Source organism: Cavia porcellus, unplaced genomic scaffold, assembly GCF_034190915.1.
Source record: "Cavia porcellus strain 051 isolate PalLab524CR breed Dunkin Hartley unplaced genomic scaffold, mCavPor4.1 scaffold_2, whole genome shotgun sequence".
Classification (NCBI taxonomy): domain Eukaryota; kingdom Metazoa; phylum Chordata; class Mammalia; order Rodentia; family Caviidae; genus Cavia; species Cavia porcellus.
In genome coordinates this window covers 32,389,046-32,407,993 of record NW_026947485.1, presented here as the reverse complement: position 1 = coordinate 32,407,993, position 18,948 = coordinate 32,389,046, and the positions used below count along the sequence as shown (strand labels likewise).

The following is an 18,948-nucleotide window of genomic DNA, read 5'->3' as shown; positions in this document are numbered from 1 at the left end:
TTTAAAAAAATTACTTGAAAAGCTGCTTTGTTGACTTCTGCTCTGTACTATTTTTGTAGGCATTCATTTTTCACTTTGATTCCTTGTTTCAAACCAGGACATGAGTTTATTATCTCTTCTAAACTGATTATAAAATAAATCTGTTTCCACTCACAAATGTTTACTGTGATAACTTTTCATTCATTGCCCGCAATGCATAGGAAGAATTCAGCATTTCACCTGTGTGTATTTGGGTTTTTTGTTTTTGTTTGTTTTGTACTGGAAATCGAACTCAGGACCTTGCGCTTGTGCAACTAAGCTGCATCTCTGGCCCTTGTGTTTGGTTCATGAAGCATTCTTGGGCATTTTCTTATCTTATGTTCCTTAGAACAAGGTGATCGCTTAGATGCATCCTTTAATGTACTAGCCTTCTGTCTTGTAGAAACTTCAGTCTTGCAAGTTCAGGGAAGGGCTAAGGTCACCTCCCTTGGCCTAAAAGCATCTTAAATACCCCTGCTGTATTTCCAGTTTTGATTGGCTTTAGACAACTCCCTCACCCTTCTAAGGACTTCGGTTTCCTCATGGATTGAATGCTTTTGTAGAAAACTATTTTATCAGTGAAATTTTGGGCCAGGTTGGGCCACAGTGACAGGTAATTCATAAATCTAAGCAGCTCAAACAGCCGTGGTTTACTTCCTGCTAACACTCACTGTTCATGGTGAATTTGCAAAAGGTTCCACATATTGTAGCTACTTACATATGACCCTGACTGACAGAACAGCCCCTGTCTCAGTGGTGCTGGCCCTATGCTAGAAGAAAAAAAGAACTGCACACTGATGAATTCTGCACTGATGCATACAACTGCCTGCCTGAGTGACTGAGTCCACCTGTGCTCACAGCTCATGAGTCAAAGCAAGGGGAGTGTCATTCAAGTCCCTAAGCAGGACACCTGAGCTATTTAATCAACACTGTACTCTACCACTGTGTTAGTCTTTAAGAAAGGGGTGGGGAGGTCTCTGAAAGCTGTCCTATAGTTAGTAAAATCGTATCTCACAAGCTGGACTTTTCTGTGTATATAACATCATTGCCCATTTACTGTGACCAAGGTTCCTGAGCAGCAGGATGTTTGGGAACTCGGATCTCCAAAAAGTAAAAGAGCTTGGTGGTGGTGATAGAGGAAGAGGCAGATGGACTGGGACAGATTCTCAAGATGGCATGATTTTTGTTTATATTTTTTTCCGACTTCTATGTAGAAATTATCCATAGCAGAAACACTTGCAGGGTGGCCGGCCTATATAGAGCTCATTGTCTGAAAAACCAACTTTGGATTGAAACTCTGAGTTAGCCTCTGCTTCATTGCTAAAGAATGTTTTTCGGAATAGGAGTCAGATCCTTTTGGAATCTTATCTGATGGTATTGCAACACATTTGCAGAAAGCTGTGTCATTTGTTTTGATATATGTTTTAAAAAGAATGAATGATGATTCCCAGCGATTGAGTTTCTAAGTAAAGCATGAAATTATGAATTCAGTGTAGATGATAGGAAATGATTTTCTTGAGGTTTCTCTTTTCCACTCAACCCTCTTTGGTTGGGATGGGGGCCAAGTTCCATCTGCTGGCACTCTGAGTCAACGTTTGTAGTCATGTTTTAGGCAGGGTGACTCAAGCACTGCTGGATGATCTAGTACAGAATGAAAGTCTGTCTTAGTAATGTTTCTTGTTGCTGAGACAAAATACCCAACACCTAATGTCAAAGGAGGAATGGTTTATTGTAACTCACAGTCTGTAGAAGTTTCAGTTCATAGTTGGCTAGCTCCATGGCAGGGTAGCATGGCAGAGGGGCATTCCAGAGGAGAAACAGTCCTTGGCAAAGCAAGACAGGCATACAACAGCAAGCAGCAATGGCAGCAAGCAATGAGCAGTCTTCTTTCTCTCCCTTTCTGTCTACGCTGCACACCCTAAGGACAGGTATCGCTCACACCCAGAGCAGGCTTTCCATTATCCACACCCAGAACTATGCCAAATCAATCATACAGCCCTGATCCCAGCAACACACACTTCCTCCCAGCATCATACAGTCTAGATCCATCCAGCTCTAAAAAGCTTCACCTATGACCCCATGAGGCTTGAAGGAGTGGGAAGCGTCTAGACACAAGCCATAACATGGTTCCACCGAATGGGCTGTTTGTCAGTGTTTTCCAGGATGTAAGAAGCAGTGGCAGCCTGCCGTCATCTCTGTTTATGGACTTGATTAACAGGATTTGTGAAACAAAGATGCTGGGCCTACTCATGTTCTCAGAGTTATCCTTCTGGGTACTTCAAAAGTACTAAAAGAGAAGAATCTAGCTCTATCTCCACATTGTGTCCCCTTAGAGCAGATACCTCTGATCATAGTAACCAGAGCTCAAGGAAGCCCTCAAAAGAGTGCCAGACTCACAAGCCTCACACATGCTCACCACACTGCAATTCCTCATTCTGGGTTTCCTGCCCTCGTCACCTGTAAACTCAGTGCAGGTGTGGAAGTGTTTAACCTTGGCGTGCTTTGGTTTCCATGTTTATAAATTATCAGTTACAGTTACCACTGCCACTTAGGGTTGTGGTAAGGATGGAGGCATAGAGGACAATCACTGAGAATCTACAGCACACCCAGCCTTGTCTAAGCACTATGTTCACTCACTTAATCCTTCCAGCAGCACAGTGAGGAAGGGATTCTCACTGTGAAAAAATCAAAACTAGTGAGTTGTGGTTCTTACAACCAAGCGTTCTGGTAAGCCTTGGAAACAGTACTCACGTTGATGAGTCTGTACTCCCTGAATCCTGATAAACATTAATAACCTGTCCATGCAGCTGAGGGTCCACACACAGGAGCCTCTTTCTGCCTTGTTAATGATCAGGCTTCAGTTCAGTCAGTGATGCTGTTGCCCCAAAACTGAGTCTGGGAAAGGAACAGCACCCAAGGAAGTCAGGAAGTGATGAACAGCTTTATTTTACACCGGTGGTCCTGGCTGGAGTAACTTCCATCAAAAGCCAGGCAGTGAGTGTCTGTGAGCCAGCATTTTTATATGAAGCATAAGCAGAGGTTACAAAGGCGGGACAGGACAGCCTGGTAGTTCTTCTGATGAGCTAACAGGGTAAGATCGTTGGTTACAAGGTTAGATTAATGACCGTCAGTTACAAGACTAAATTAATAACAACAAAGCTTAGTACCACCAGGTTAGTACTCATGATTACAGGGGAAAGCAGTTACAGAGCCATGAAAGTTACAGAGCTACAAAGTTTTAGAACAATTTCTGTTGCATAGCTTTTCGCTTTCAATGCCTCTGAAGACTATTCACTTCACCTTGAGGTTATCCTGCCACACAGGGTGGCAGTATGTGTAAAGCACTAGGTTAGGGCAGGGGCCCTATCAAAGTGCTTACTCCATGTTAACTGTTGTCATCTGTGCCCTGCTGCAGCCTACCGGTAGACCAGTCTCTGAGCCTCTGAGTGAGGCTCAGAGGCTCTCTGAGGCTGCAACATCATAGAGACTTCTCCACATACCAAGCCCTGCCCATTCCCTGGCAGTGTACCTCAGGTCATATGGAGGGTAAAACATTGTTTTGCGCGACTTGACAGCTAGCAGAGGCTGCTAAGCAAGTCACCCAGATTCGCTGTGGTGGCTTGACAGGCCGGGTCAGCCAAGGAAGATGCCACCGCATAGCATCCCTGAGCCTCCGGTGGGCACAGAGAATGGCTAAGGTGCAAGGCTTTAAAATAGATGTGTGGCCTGTGAGTTTTTCCATTGGATAAAAGAAAATCATGTAATATAAAACATTCTGCTTTATAAAGAAGCTAGGTTGGTTGGAAACCAGTTTTGCAGCTCAAAAGAGAGTCCTGGAAGTTATAAAGAAGTGAAAGCTAACAGTCAGAACATAACAAAACCGTGGAGTGATGCCAAATGGGTGAAAGGCCAGTGTCCACATCCAGGCACAGAGGTGAAAGCTGAATGGAAATACCCCAGAATGTAATCGTGATTGTTAGTGTTTCTTTTTGCACTTCACAAATTTTCTACAGTGACTAGCTATGTGGGCAGAGTCACTAAAGCATAGAAAAGACACCTGGGAATATCTTTGTAGAATGGTTTTTTGATCTTGGCATTGAGGAATGCACATTTTTCAGGGCGCTCTGGGATAGAGGAGGGGAAAAACAAAAACCAACGATGAGTTCCGCGTTCAAAAGTGATGTTGAATGTGTGTGTGCTTGTGGTCTCTGGGGCCGTGGTTCTCCCTTCTAGGACAGTCCCTGTGTATCTGGTGAGCTCATTGTGTGCGGTGATGGCTGTGTTAACAATGGATCAGTGGTGAAGCCCTGTTAAGCCTTGGACTGCACTTGCCTTCCCCAGACTCCTGGTGATACAGACCTCCCTCCAATCCAGGGTCCAGGTTCACCTCATTTATGTAGTCTTTGCCTTATTTTAAGCAACTTGAAATATGTCTTCCCAAAGCAAAGTAATAGAAATGATCTGTATACCCTGTAGCTCAGTAAATCCCAATTGATGTGAATTTCCTCCTAGCCTTTTTTCTTAGCATGAATGTTTACAGGATCATGTATATGATGTATAGGAAGAGTAGGAATACCAGCTATGTGTTAAAATTTCACCTACGCTTTAAAAACCTTTTCAGAAGATATTTATGAGCAAGAGTAAACTTCAATGCTTAATAATAAATTTAAAATGATAAAAGCAACATTCAATTATTGTTTTTGTTTGCTAATATATACACATAGGCTATGCATTCCTGTGACTTCTTTAACTGAATCTCACAAATTTTGATATGGTCCATTTTCATTATCACACAATTCAAAATGTTGCTAATTTTCATTTTTATTTTTTCTTTGACTCATGAATTTGGAGACTTTTTAAAAAAGACATCTTTTATTATTGACTTCACATTTTATTCCATGATATTCAGTCTTAATGATTTCAGCCCTCTGAAATTTGTGAAGAATTTGCAATTTGACTCTAGCCGATTTTGACCATCAATCCACATATGCTGATGAGGGCAGGCACGGGATTGCTGGTGGTGCAGCGTGCTGTAAATGCTACTAAACATAACTTAATTGTTTTGTTAATTGTTCCAGCCTGCTGGATCCTCCGTATTCTTAATTGTTTTTCAGTTTTCTGGTTGTTTGTTCTATTTGTTTTTCCAGTTATCAGAATTATGTTAAAGTCCTTTACTATGATTGGGATTTGTCTATTTCACCTTTTATTTTTGTCAACTCTTGCTTTATATATTGTAAAACTCTGTTAGTAGGTGCATACAAATGAAACATTTTGAAACATTCTAGAGAACTGATTAAATAATAATTATGAACTATCCCTCTACCTATGGTGAAATTTTAAAATTCTACCTTAATTTCAATATGACCATGCCGATTTTCTTTTAAAGTATAGTATAACTTTCCTGCATTTTGATATTGGATGAATTAACTAAACTGTCATTTTATTTAAGATGTGTCTCTTTGTATTAGCCTTCCTGCCACTGAAACACATTATACCTACAATTTAAAGAAGAAGAGATACAATTAGCTCCTGGTCACAGAGGATTTAGGCCATGGTCCTTGGGCTCTGAGGAAGAAACACCATGGCAGAAGGGCTTCATGGAGCGAAGCTGCTTTGTTCGTGACAGCTGGGAAGCACTGCTGGAGAGGAAGGGGTCAGGGACCACACATAGTACCCACAGTCGCCTCCATGACACACCCAGACACACCCAAAAGTGTGCTTCACTAACCTTCATTTCTTAATCCAATCAAGCTAATAAATCAGGATTACCCTACACACTTTTAAACAGCATACAGTTTTTCATTGTCAAGTCTACCAGATTGATGTATTTAGTCCATTTATATTTAATTTATTTAAAAATATGTTTGGTTTATACCTACTGGCTGTTTTGTTTGTATTTCACCTGTTTTATTTTTCTGTCTGCCTTTTTTTCAGAAATAAGCCTATTTATTATTCCATTCTCTCTTCCTGTTGCTCTGCATTCTGTTAGTACTCTTTAGTGCTAATCTTAGAGAGTAAAGCCTAATATAAATGTCTAATAGAAAGTGATACTTTTAGCTGGGTGTGGTGATGTGGGCCAATAATCCCAGCTATGTAGAAGGCTGAAGCAAAATAACTGAATTCCAGGCCCGCCAGGGGATGTAGAGAGGTCTCTTCCTCGTTTTCCACCACCCAAAAATTTAAAGTCACACCTTTGCCTGCTATCTGAACATACTTTGCTCTAGGAGATGGACAGTAACTCTACGGACTTTATTCTTCCTTCGGTGGTACTGCTGTCATGAACGTTAATTCTACACATTTTAGATTAATATTGCTTTGCTTTGTTTGGTGTTAGGTTTTGTTCGGTCAATACACATTTGTATTTGTGCACGTTTTAGCACTTTCTGTTGTTCATCATTTTGTTTTTGTCTTGGAATCATTTTCCTTCTACTTGAAAAGTTCTATTCCATATCTACGTTAGTGTAAATATCCTAGCAAAGTCTGAGTTTTTATCTGAGCTTATCTCTATTTTGCTTCTACTTTTAAAAAGTCAACTTCACTGAAGTATAACTCATGAGACATTTATAGATTTTAAATACACAGGTTGATGACTTGAATAAGAAAATTTATACATGCTCAGACTTTTTTCCAAATATTTTTGATCTATGGTTGGTTGAATCTAAGGATGTAGAATCCTGTAGTATAGACGTGATTTGATAGATAGAGACAGATATCACTCTATTCAAGGTATAGACCATTTCTGTTTCTAGAACCTTCCCTGTTCCTTTCTGCATCCAATATTTCCCCCCTTCCCATATATCCTCTGCCCTAGAAGACAGTGGACCCAAGGTGTAGATATAATTTTTAAAAACCTGTGTGTAGAATTATATACTATGTTTCATTTTTGTGTGTGCCTGGTTTCTCTCAGCCTAATATCCGTGATGTATTTCATTTGTGTTGTATTTGTGTTTCATTCGCATCTATTGTGACTATTCTCTATTCTGTGACTATATCTACTTCTCTCTGTTGATCCATTCATGGCCTCTTGTGGAGGCTACAAACTCTGAACTCTTGCGGAAAAAAGAAAAGAACCTGTCAGAGCCTCCTATTCTTTTCCAAAGGCCGATTTCTAGAAGAGGAAGTTACTAATTCAACACTTTTTACAGGCTGTTGACACATACTATCAAGTGGTTTTCCTTTCCAGAAGTTTCCACCAGTTCAAGCTCCTTCAGGACAGAGGGCTTTCCAACCACACTCAGAGCATGTATCCAAGGCTGCAAAATTGTATCTAGTATGTGGCCACTGAGCATGCAAATGAAAATGTGCTATTAGTGTAAACAAAACAACCAAATTTCAAGGGCTAAATATAACAAACATAAAATATTTTATAAATATTTTACTAGTTCTTTAATATTTTTATATTTATGACATTGAAATAATATTTTGAACATACTGAGCTAAATGAAATATATTATTAAGGTTAATTTCTTCTGTTTGTTTTTAGTTCTGTTATGTGGTTACTAGAAAATGTAAAGTGACTAGGAGGCTTTTATTTTATTTCAGCTAAGTACTGCTGCTCTGTCATCTTAAAGAATTCCTCTTGTTTTTTCTTTACTTCTCTTCTCCCTCCCACCTGGCCTTTGCCCCTGCTGTGTTAGAGCTGCATTCTTGAGTCTTGTTTTGTGGCTCTGCAGATGCTGTATTTTACTTTAGAAGGTCAAATTGCAGGTGGACCGTGAGCACCAATTTCCACAATAATCCTAGAGTGGTGGGTCACTCCGGGGATTCTTTTACTTTAGGAATTCAACTTCTCAGGGCAGATCAGAAAGGCACAAAGAACTGGATGTAGTGCCACACATCTGTCATCCCTGCTCCTAATTCTAGAGCAGTGATGGAGAATCTTATAGAGACCCGCTGCCCAAACTGCCCCCCTGAGAACTGCTTACAGTATTTATCACAAAGTGCCAACACAGCAATCACGCCTGAAGACTGAGGTTTTAGTTTGGAAGAAACTCACGAACTTGGCTTGCGTGCCCAGAGAGAGGGCTGTGCGTGCCTGCCGTGACACACATGCTCAGTTTTGCCACCGCTGCTCTAGAGACTGAGGCAGGAGAATCACAGCTTCAAAGCCATGCTGGCAACTTTGTGCTCACCTCCATGGCTTGGCTGTTTCCTGGAGCTGCCCCACCAGGATCTGCCCCATCTTTGGTCTTCACTGCTCTCCCCCATGACTGGGAAAGCTGCACCCCATGGGGCAGGCCCAGCTCCCAGGACCCTGGGGTTTGGCCTGACCATGGCCTTGCCTTTCCTTTAATTTTTTGTTTCCTTTCTCCTTCTCCCTTCTTTTCCTCTTCTCCCTTCCTCTTCCCCTTTGCTTCTCCAGGGCCAGGAGCATCTGGCACACTGTCATTTTGGTAACGGATGCCCAGGAACTCTCCATGGTATGGATCCAGGCTACCCTTGGGTTCTGTTTGCCGGAGCAGTGCTCAGTTTTTTCCCCTCCTGACTTCCAAACTCATCGAGTACCTACAGAAATGAACTAAGTGCACACTTGGTTAAATTCCAAACCCGGGCTCTCAACATTACAAAATCACCTCCTGCCAGCTGCCCAGCAGCACAGCCACACTGCTTGGTCAGGCAGCCACAAATCGGGAGGTTTCCTCAAGTTCTGTGCTATCTGTGGGTGTTACAGGAAATCCAGGAAGACAAGCCGCTGTGTTTGTCTGCATCACAGGCATGGAGCCAGGAGCAGGGAGTAAAATGGGGCCCTCGTGGAGAGCAGAGCGGGGAAGCTATGTAGCCTCCTCCCATCCTCCAAAAGAGGGCAGGGTCACATTAAAAACCTCCAACTTGCTCTGTAAGAGAGTGACTTCTTTCTTAGTTTTCTCTCAGACTCATGACTGTCTTATGACCTCATATCTGTGCTACTCTGTTATTATTTATTTTTAAATGGCTTTTTAAAAATTATTTTCTTTTTTGGCACTGGGAATCGAACTCAGAGCCTCATGCTTGCCAGGCGGGCGCTGTGCTGCTGAGCCACGTCCCCAGCCCACTACTCTGTCTTTAGTGTTGCCTGGATTCTTCCACTGAAAAATAGGCCCCAAACTCAAAGTGCTTCTGGGCAGCACCACCAGCTGCAATACACTTACATTGTTTTCTTTCTGATGAATTTATTTTTGTGTTACTTTCATTTGTTGTGAAGTGTTTTTTTTGTTTGTTTGTTTGTTTCTAATGATGACACAAAGTTTCACTTAGTCTATTACAGTTTTCAAAAACTCAATTGAAAGCAAAAAGTTAATAGGTATAGTAGCACATGCCTGTAATCTCAGCATTCAGGAGGCTGAGGCAGGAGGATTCTGTGAATTTGTAGTCAGCCTGGGCTACATAACATGACCCTGTCTCAAAAATCCTCAAGCAGATCCTCAAATGGGTCACAGAACTGACACCAGTAGAAAAGGTTTCCTTCCCATCTAATAGGTCAGCACACTTCTAGTGATATCACAACTAAGCATGCCATGCCTTTAAATTCTTTACAGTATGTATCGCTTACCATTCCTTCATTTAGCAGGTTATGTTGAATTATCACTTGTTCACTCACCCTGGCTGCCTAAGGAAAGTTATTGTGTGGAAATCCAGCCAAGAATCTATTGAGATTTAGCAATTTGATAGGTTAAAAAAAAAAGGAAGTAGGTCAGAGCAGAAAATCACAATATGACTTGGTGGGAAAAAATTTGAGAACCAAGAACTTGAGTGTTACTGTGACATAAATGACACTGTTATGTTAACACATTAGCATATGTTAACATTAGCATGAATAATGACAGTGAGTGTTCAGAAGCCTACAGATATTTTTAGCTCAACCACAACAAAATTTAAAGTATCGCTCTGAACATGTATGGGCCGTCCTGCTTAGACAAAGAAATAAGTAGCCAGCTCAAGGCCTTTGTACCTCAAAGATGACGATTCATTCTGCAAGTGCAAGGTTGCCTAAAAATGAAGCTGAAGGACCTTAGTTTTGTTCTAAGATATAAAACTGGTGCAATTCTGAGATAATGCTGATGAGCTAAAGTTGTTTTTTTACTACCCAAATAGCATGCGTCTCTTCCTAGCCAGAGGGCACTCAGCAGGTGAATGAGGGTTCCCAGGGCTTCTGGGAGACAGATGCCTCTGCTGCTCACAGAGCCCTAAGAACTGCACCAGCCCCTCTGTCCCTCACCCTGCACGTGGCATTGCTTCTCCTTCCTTTCCCAGGTGCTGTACAGAGCAGACTTTGCAGAAGCTGGCAGAAGCTGTGACAGTGGCAGGGGTCTGGGCGCAGGGCTGTGGTTCAACCAGAAGGGGCAGTTGTGACAGAAAATCACTGTCCCTCTGCTCCTTGGCCCTGGCTGCCGCAGCATTGGCTGTCACGCTCCTTGGGCCATTCCGATCTTCTGACTTCTCAGGTCTAGGCCTTCTGACTCAGCCACACCTCAGTTCTCAGTTCTCGGTTCTCACTAAGCTCCTCACATGGGGATGTAGAAACCTCCAATGTACATTGACTTCAGTAAAATAACACATCTTCCCGTCTTAGCCCAGTGGAGGATCAAGGCACTTTTGTCTGCAAAAACAGTAATGATTAGTTGTACTAAATGAAACTGTTGGCTATCTCTGGTCACCTGCCTAGTTATGTAAAAACCCCTGAATGGATGTAATTGAATTATGAGCCCCCCCCGGCTTAATGCATCTCAGATAAAAGTCTTAAGTGGGGCTCCCTCCAGCTTTAAGTAGAGAAACCCCAAGATCACTAGTGAGAGTAGGTGGGATCCTTCCACAGTTTTTTCTTAGCTGACGTTTGTCTCTTCAGGGACTGAGAAGAGGGGCCCTGGAGCCTGATCATTCTTCTGCCAGCAAGACACATGCAGCCAAAAATGAATTTGGGGACAGCAGCTACTTGCTACCAGAGGTATGGAAAAGCAGGGCCATCGTGAAATGGAAGGTGGCCTGTCTGAGTCTCACTCCCATGTTAGATTGTTGAAGGTCAACCGGGAACTTCTAGTCACGCACATCCGTAACGTGCAGTGTCTGGTGGACAACTTGCTGCACAATGACTACTTCTCAGCAGAGGACGCGGAGATCGTGTGTGCCTGCCCCACCCAGCCGGACAAGGTACTGTGGCAGGGCTGGAGGGAACCAGAAGCAGCTTCTCCTGCTGGCCTGAGGGAAGGATTTGGGGAGGTTAATACACCGAAGGATTTCATACTGATGGCTTGATACGCATACATGCATGCATGCGCGTGTGCGTGGGTACACACATGACTAGAGCAAGTTCTTACCGCTCAGCAGCTCTTACCACACTGCTCCCGAAGAAGCAGTGATCATAAAACACATCCATTCGCACCGAGGGCTGCTCACATGGGCTCAAGACTCAGGATGAGAACTGTGTCAGGGTTCAGATCCCAAGTGGGCCCCCACCGAAGAACTGTGTGGCCTCCCCTTGGTCTGACAGTTCTAAGCTTCACCTCAGTGTGGCGTGACTTCTGACAAATAAAATGCATACCCACACATCCTCGTGGAGAAGAGCAACAGACCTGTGTATGATGTGACGCTGTGAGAGTTCACAGAGACCAGGACAGCTTCTGACCAAGCCCAGTAGCACACTCATATGCTTGGTCTCCTCTTGATTTTTTTCTGCAGTTTTAATAACAACACTGTGTTTTGCTTTGTTTTGTTTTGTTTTGTGTTGTTTTGTTTTATACCAAGAATTGAACTCATGACCCCGCGCTTGACAGGCAGGTGCTGTGCTGCTGAGCTATATCCACGGCCCTGTTCTTAACATATAATGTATATGGGGATCTGTTACCCTCTTGCTGTGTGGCCTCGTGACCCCATCTCATCTGGAGTGACTTCCTCTTCTCCCCTCTCATTCCTGGCAGAAAATGAGAATTCCGTGGTTGGACATGGGTTTCACTGTGCACTGATTTTTTTTGTTTGTTTTTAGACTCATGGGAGCCTTCTGGTTTTATAGAACTCTATGGTTTTGTTTCTTTCCAAAAAGATCACTTTGGCTGATTCTAGGCTCCCAGCATATCCATTCTGATTAAGAGGGCAGGTGGTAAAGCTGGGTATAGTAAGAGCTTAGAGCCCTGGGCTGCACCCACCCCTCGTAACAGTTCATGCCTTTATGTTTGTGCTACACACAGGTCCGAAAAATCCTGGATCTGGTACAGAGCAAGGGTGAGGAGGTGTCTGAGTTCTTCCTCTACGTGCTCCAGCAGCTTGCAGATGCCTACGTGGACCTCAGGCCTTGGCTGTTGGAGATCAGTTTTTCCCCTTCACAGCTCATTCAGAACAAAACTATTGTCAACACTGACCCAGGTATAAGCCAGCCCCCGCGGGACTGCAGGCTCCAATGCAAACAAAGCCCTGGGTTTGGAAATGCTTTGACCCATGGGCCACCTGGCCAGCCCATGGTCCTCTCTCATGAATCAGGCTTATGTGCTATTTGAAAAAGAGCTGATTTCTGTTACCTAAGTACATCCCACTGACTGTACCTGGCCTGGCCACATGTAGCTCCTCTGGTTGTTATTTTGCAGTGCTGGGGATGGAAGCCAAGGCTTTGTGACTGAGCCACATTCCCAGGCTCCTTTCTAGCTTATATAGGCCTGCTGGTAATGTGGGGACAGACTCCATTCTGATCTCTTGCCTACCTCCTACTCTGACATCAGAGGAGAGGAGCAGCATCAGAGAGGAAAAGGCCAAGGACCATGTATACATAAGACCCAAGGCCATGCCGCCATGATCCCCCAGCCACACAGAGAAGCGTGCTTGGTTAAAGCCCAAGCCAATCAAGTTGGCACAATTCTTGTTTGCTGTCCCCACCAAGAAAAGGAAAATATTCCCATGGTGAATAGTTCTTTCAAAGGATTTCTCCATTGGTCTCTTTATACAGCTATTAACACTACCCTTTAAAGTATAAGCTATCAGGCTAGGGATATAGCTTAGTGATACAGTGCCTGTCTGGCAAGCACAAGGTCCAGAGTTCAATTCCTGGTACCAAAAAAAAGTATAATTTATCTATAGGCAAAAGACCTTATAGTTATAGTACATATCTACTTATACAAAATGACCAGATACAGCAGATTTTGAAGAAAGCAATAGTCTGTAGTCACCTAAAGTTGAGGCTGGGATTGGCGGCAGATAGGAATCGGAAGGCTTTGGGAGGATGATGGAAATGTTCTAGGACTGAACTGTGACATGCACATGAATCTGTAAATTTAGTAAGGATCACTCCTGTTATGTGATGCTTCCAACAAGTGAATTTTGTGGCATGCCATTTATGTTTCAGTAAAGCTGCAGATAAAATACAATCCACTTTACAAATTTTAAAGACAACCAAATTAGACTAAATTGATGGGGAAGGGTTTTAGATGATTCTGAAAATGTGTATAAATGCCTAGTTGTTTTCTAACTGAATATAATTTTAAAGTTCAAAAAGTATTTTAAAGAAATATTTGCAAATTCCTTTGGGGGAAGAACCACCTGCCTCGGCACAAGTCTTATTTTTGTCACACAGGTGTGCTGGTGACACCACACCCTTGTGAGCATGTTTCGCCCCTGGCGGCCTCTTAGGGGTCACCCTACAGGTCGAACCCAACATCAGCAAGCTGAGGCCCGGCCTGTCAGGTGCTGTCTCATCTCAGGCAACTTAGTTGTGGTGCTTTCAGTGAGGCGTGGCTCCTAAGCAACCCAGAATAACGCCCATCACTGTTTTCTCGCCTGTCTAGACTATGGTTCCCGTTGTTTCAAGGGCAGTCAGTGTTACAGGCAAAAGAAAGGTTACAGTTCTTTCTTAATTTTTTTTTTTTTTTTTTTTTTTTTTTTTTTTTTTTTTTGTACCAGGGATCGAACACACCACCTCACACTTGCCAGGCAGGCACTTATGCCTCTGAGCTAAATCCCCGGCACTTTTTTTTCTTAATAATATGACTTTCCACAGTACTGGCTCATGCTGTCTGGACCGGACCGTGGAGACGGTCTGGGACAGCAGGGCCATCCAGCCTGGGCCTCAAGTGTGAGGGGCTCAGTCTTATACCCAGAGTTCAGTGGGAACTAGGCAGGCGGGTCTCAGGCACAGATCCCAGTTGAAAGTCTGTCGCCCTCTAGCGGCCGAACCTGAAGTCACGCTGAGAGGTGCTAGGGCCTCTCAGATGTAGGCTGCAGGCTCTGAGCGTACTGAGGGCCTGCATTTGTTGAGTAACTAAAACTGCCTTTGGCCCAAGGGAGGGCTGTGGGTTTGGTTTGTTAGTGCACTTGCTTTTCCTCCTACATAGTTCTTTTTTTAATACGTTCCTACCTTTCTGTCTCTGCCTCTACCTCCCCCGCGGGTCGCTGTGCCCCAGTGAGCAGGTACACTCAGAAGCTGCGACACCAGCTGGGCTGCGACTCCAAATTCATGCTGTGCTACGCGCAGAAAGAGGAGCTGCTGCTGGAGGAGACATACACAGACACTATCATGGAGCTGGTGAGCTTCAGTAACGAGATCCTGGGCAGCCTCAGCAGCCTGGCTTGCCTGCTGGACCCCAGCTCGGACGTCCTCAATGAGCACGGCGAGACTGTGTTCGTGTTCGGCGACGCGGGCGTGGGCAAGTCCATGCTGCTGCAGCGGCTGCAGAGCCTCTGGGCCTCGGGCCGGCTGGGCGCAGAAATCAAGTTCTTCTTCCATTTCCGCTGCCGCATTTTCAGCTGCTTCAAGGACAGTGACACGCTGAGCCTGCAGGACCTGCTCTTCAAGCACTTCTGCTACCCTGAGCAGGACCCCGAGGAGGTGTTCGCCTTCCTGCTGCGCTTTCCCCAGGCGGCGCTCTTCACCTTCGACGGCCTGGATGAGCTGCACTCAGACTTCGACCTGAGCCGAGTGCCAGACACCTGCTGCCCCCGGGAACCCGCCCACCCGCTGGTCCTGCTGGCCAACCTGCTCAGCGGGCGGCTGCTCCAGGGCGCGAGAAAGCTGCTCACAGCGCGCACGGGCGTCGAGGTGCCGCGCCACCTCCTGCGCAAGAAGGTGCTTCTCCGGGGCTTCTCACCCATCCACCTGCGCGCCTATGCCCGCAGGATGTTCCCCGAGCGCGCCGCGCAGGCCCACCTGCTCCAGCAGCTGGAGGCCAACCCCAACCTCTGCAGCCTGTGCGCCGTGCCGCTCTTCTGCTGGATCATCTTCCGCTGCTTCCAGTATTTCCACTCCGCCTTCGAGGGCTCCCCGCAGCGGCCCGACTGCGCTGTGACTCTGACCGACGTCTTCTTGCTGGTCACCGAGGTCCACCTGAACAGGACGCAGCCCCGCAGCCTGGTGCAGCGCAACACGCGCAGCACTGCGGAGACCTTCCGCGCCGGGCTGCGCACGCTGCGCGCGCTGGGCCAAGTGGCCCGCAGTGGCATGGAGCAGAGCCTCTTCGTGTTCTGCCAGGACGACGTGGAGGCCTCCGGGCTGCAGGAGGCGGACCTGGCGCTCGGCTTCCTGCGGACCACGCCCGCGCTGGGGCCCTGTGGGGGGCAGTCCTACGAGTTTTTCCATATCACCCTGCAGGCCTTCTTCACGGCCTTCTTTCTCGTGGTGGACGACAAGGTGGGCACACAGGAGCTGCTCCGGTTCTTCCGAGAGTGGACGCCTCCTGGGGAGGGCGCAGCCGCATCCTGCCTGCCCTCTTTGTTACCTTTCCAACGCTGGCGGGGTGGCCGTCCGGCAGGCTCCGACCTGTTCAAGAACAAGGACCACTTTCAGTTCACCAACCTCTTCCTGTGCGGGCTGCTGTCCAAGGCCAGGCAAGAGCTGCTGAGGCACCTGGTGCCTGCCGCCGCCCTAAGGAGGAAGCGCCATGCGCTGTGGACGCACCTGTGCACCAGCATGCGCAGCTACCTGAAGAGCCTGCCCCGGCTGCACAGCGGGGGCTTCAAGCAGGTGCAGGCCATGCCCACCTTCCTGTGGATGCTGCGCTGCATCTACGAGACGCAGAGCCAGAAGGTGGCGCGGCTGGCGGCCCGTGGCGTCTGTGCCGACTACCTCAAGCTGACTTTCTGCAATGCCTGCTCGGCCGACTGCAGCGCCCTCTCCTACGTCCTGCACCACCTCCACAAGAGCCTGGCCCTCGACCTGGACAACAACAATCTCAACGACTATGGCGTGCGCGAGCTGCAGCCCTGCCTCAGCCGCCTGGTCGTCCTCAGGTGAGGTGCAGGCATGGGTAGGCCGGGCTCCGGCCCTGGAACCTGCGTAATGGGTCGGGATCCCCTGGGCCTGACCTTTCCGTAGGACTCTTGGAAGGTCCAAGCTTTCTCTGTCTCGGGGTGGCAAGGTGAGTCCAGTGGGCCTGGGTCAGCCCCAGAAAGTGCCCTTGAACAAACCATTGAACATCTCTGAGCCCCAGCCTCCTGTCTGCAAAAGGAGATGTTCCTAATCCGAGCGGTCACGGTGATGAGGACCAGTGCTTGTTGATAGTGGGTGGGTGAAGCCATTACAAATCCTACCTACTTGCATGTTCTTCAGTGCAGTGGGATTTGTCACTATCTGTTTTAGCAAACGAGGAAACGGGCACAGAGAATCTAATGACTCACTGCAAGTCACACAGCTGGGACACAACAGAGTCAGAATGTACAAAGAACCTACCTTTTAAGAGGTAGCCCATGGAGAGATTTTGTTTTTGTGTTTTGTTTTTTCCTGTGAAGAAACTGTTTAGCATTCAGTAGTGACTTTCTGTGATCAAATCAATAACCCTGCACCCCAAAGACAGCAGTCAAAATGCTGTCTCTTTGTTATTTCCCTGCTCGATGGTTTGCAGGAAAAGGAGGCCAATCCTCTCACCATTTCCTGTATGAAACAAACCTTGACAATGTCTCCAGGCCTAAACTATTCTGAACAGCTGTGGGCATCTGGAACTCTCAGAGCCGGTGTTTGTAGCAGAGTGGGGAGGGGATGGGCATGAAGGAAGTGGGGAGCTGGAGGCTGTCTGGCCTGGAAACTAGAAGCTTCAGTCTGTCCTCTGAGCTGTCAGCCAGCTGCTGTCCCTTCTACAGCCTTCTGCCGCCTCTAGCCCAGCGCCACCTATCACAGAAAAGGGAAACTGCAGCAGGGTGCTGGTCCTGCTCTGCTGTCCCCAGGTGAAGTGGTGCACAGGAAAGCAAGAGCATCTGCAGACCCACCGGGAAGTGCTCTGAGCTTCCCGAGGGCATCGCTTAGGAATAACTACAGCTGGGAGTTAGAGAAAACCTTAGTGCTTTGAGTTATAACTTATTTCTGTTTTATGCTCAGTCTAGAGATACTAAGTGGCTGGTATGGTGTCTCTGTGACTCTCAGAAGTCTAGGTTCTCTTCTGCCTTGCCATTCTGCCATCCTCAGTACTGATTCTGCCTGTTGACCCAAGACAGGCTGCCCAAGCTCAGGATATCTAGTCAGCATGCCACCAGGAAGAAGAAAGGTCAAATGGCACAGCCCGTTCATGTGAAACTTCTCAGCTATTGCTAATGACACTGCTTCATAGATTTCATTGGCCAGAAACTAACAGCACCAAGTGAAAAAAAAATACATATATAGGGGGTTATTGCTAAGAAAGCATAGATATGGGAAGTGACGACATACTCTGCCTTATTGGGGTAGTCTTGCAGGGTATTATACACATTATCCTAGCCCCAACCCAGATACTATGGGAAGAGGGTCTAGAATGTCTGATAATTTTGATACAGTCTAAGAGAATTAAGCCTTTAGCTGTTCAGCCTTTTACTTGCCATAAAAGTTGGCCTGTAGCTTGTATTTGTAAATAAAGTTTTATTGGAACACAGCCATGCTCGCTGGCTGCTTCACACTATAGAGTTCAGTAGTTGTGTCAGAGACCAGCTGGCTGCAGAGTCTAAAATATTTCCTAGATGGCCCCTTTGTATAAAAGTTCACTGCCTGTCGCCTCCTTTGTTGACACCCCCTGTAGTGGTCCTCCCTCTGGCAACCTCTCCTCTGCCTGTGCGCTTCCCAGCCTGTTCCGCTCCCTGAGCACTTTCCCTGAGCTGCAGCAGGACTCTCAGCCTCTACCATAGGAAAGTCAGCTTCAGCCCTCCTGCCGGGAAGGAGGCTGTTTGTGTGTAAGGTGGGACAGTCTTTGTAAGGACTGTCCTGTGGTTTTCAGGGGTCTCACTGGCCCCTCGTGAAATGGCAGGCTGTCCCTTCCCCAGTTGCAATGACCACTAAGGACAGCTCCTTGCAGTTACAACCCCATACCCACTGTGCAGTGAGAGCCACAGATCTGCAGGCTGTGCACAAATGCGGGCTCGCACAGGTGCCTGGCCCTCATGGCCTTGGCCTTGTGCGGTGCACAGCTGTGCTGCAGCCTGAGCAAGGTGGCCTGTGGCCCCAGGACAGCCAGGGTTAGTAGGGGCCATTTGGTGGATACCTATGCTGCCTTCACTGGAGCATTCATAACTGAGAGCCTCCAGGGTGCAGGCCTCTGGGTCCTCGAGGCTCCAGTGTCCTTCAGAAGGCACAGTGCCCTGACTTGGCATTTTCTTGGTTGTTCTGTTTCAGACTCAGCGTCAACCAGATCACTGACAACGGGGTAAAGGTGCTGTGTGAAGAACTCACCAAGTACAAAATTTTGACATATTTGGGGTATGCCTTCTTGGGAACATTGGGCCAATGATGCAATAAGAATAGAGCAGTACAGAATACAGATTCCATCCATGTGGCTGCATGGGGAAGAGCAGAAAGAGAACCTGCAGTCTTGGGTTCTATTCCTGGCTTGGCCCTGGTCTTTGTGGCTGAGCTCAGCCCCATCACTTGTGAGGTTAGGACCCTAACGTAGGGGACCCTAACTAGTTTTTGGGGGAAGCATTGAAAGAATATGTGGACACAGGTTCTATAACATTCAAACCCTTAACAGACCTTCCTACTGTGGGCCCAGAACCCCTCTTCTAAAACCCTCGGGCTGAGCCACA

The 18,948-nt window shown here is 46.4% G+C and overlaps 1 protein-coding gene across 5 annotated transcripts in view; it reads left to right on the top strand.

The window, feature by feature from the left end:
- The window catches only part of Nod1 (nucleotide binding oligomerization domain containing 1), a 42,812-nt gene that overhangs the window by 9,765 nt on the left and 14,099 nt on the right, over positions 1-18,948 (top strand). For 4 of the 5 annotated variants that reach the window (XM_063240176.1, XM_063240187.1, XM_063240180.1 and 1 more), the window contains 4 exons: positions 10,841-11,142; positions 12,177-12,351; positions 14,376-16,197; positions 18,539-18,622. In XM_063240176.1, coding sequence (XP_063096246.1) covers positions 10,942-11,142; positions 12,177-12,351; positions 14,376-16,197; positions 18,539-18,622 — 2,282 coding nt within the window. In that variant the 5' untranslated portion in view covers positions 10,841-10,941. The remainder of the gene's footprint in view (positions 1-10,840; positions 11,143-12,176; positions 12,352-14,375; positions 16,198-18,538; positions 18,623-18,948) is intronic. The other variant, XM_063240190.1, reaches the window with a different exon arrangement.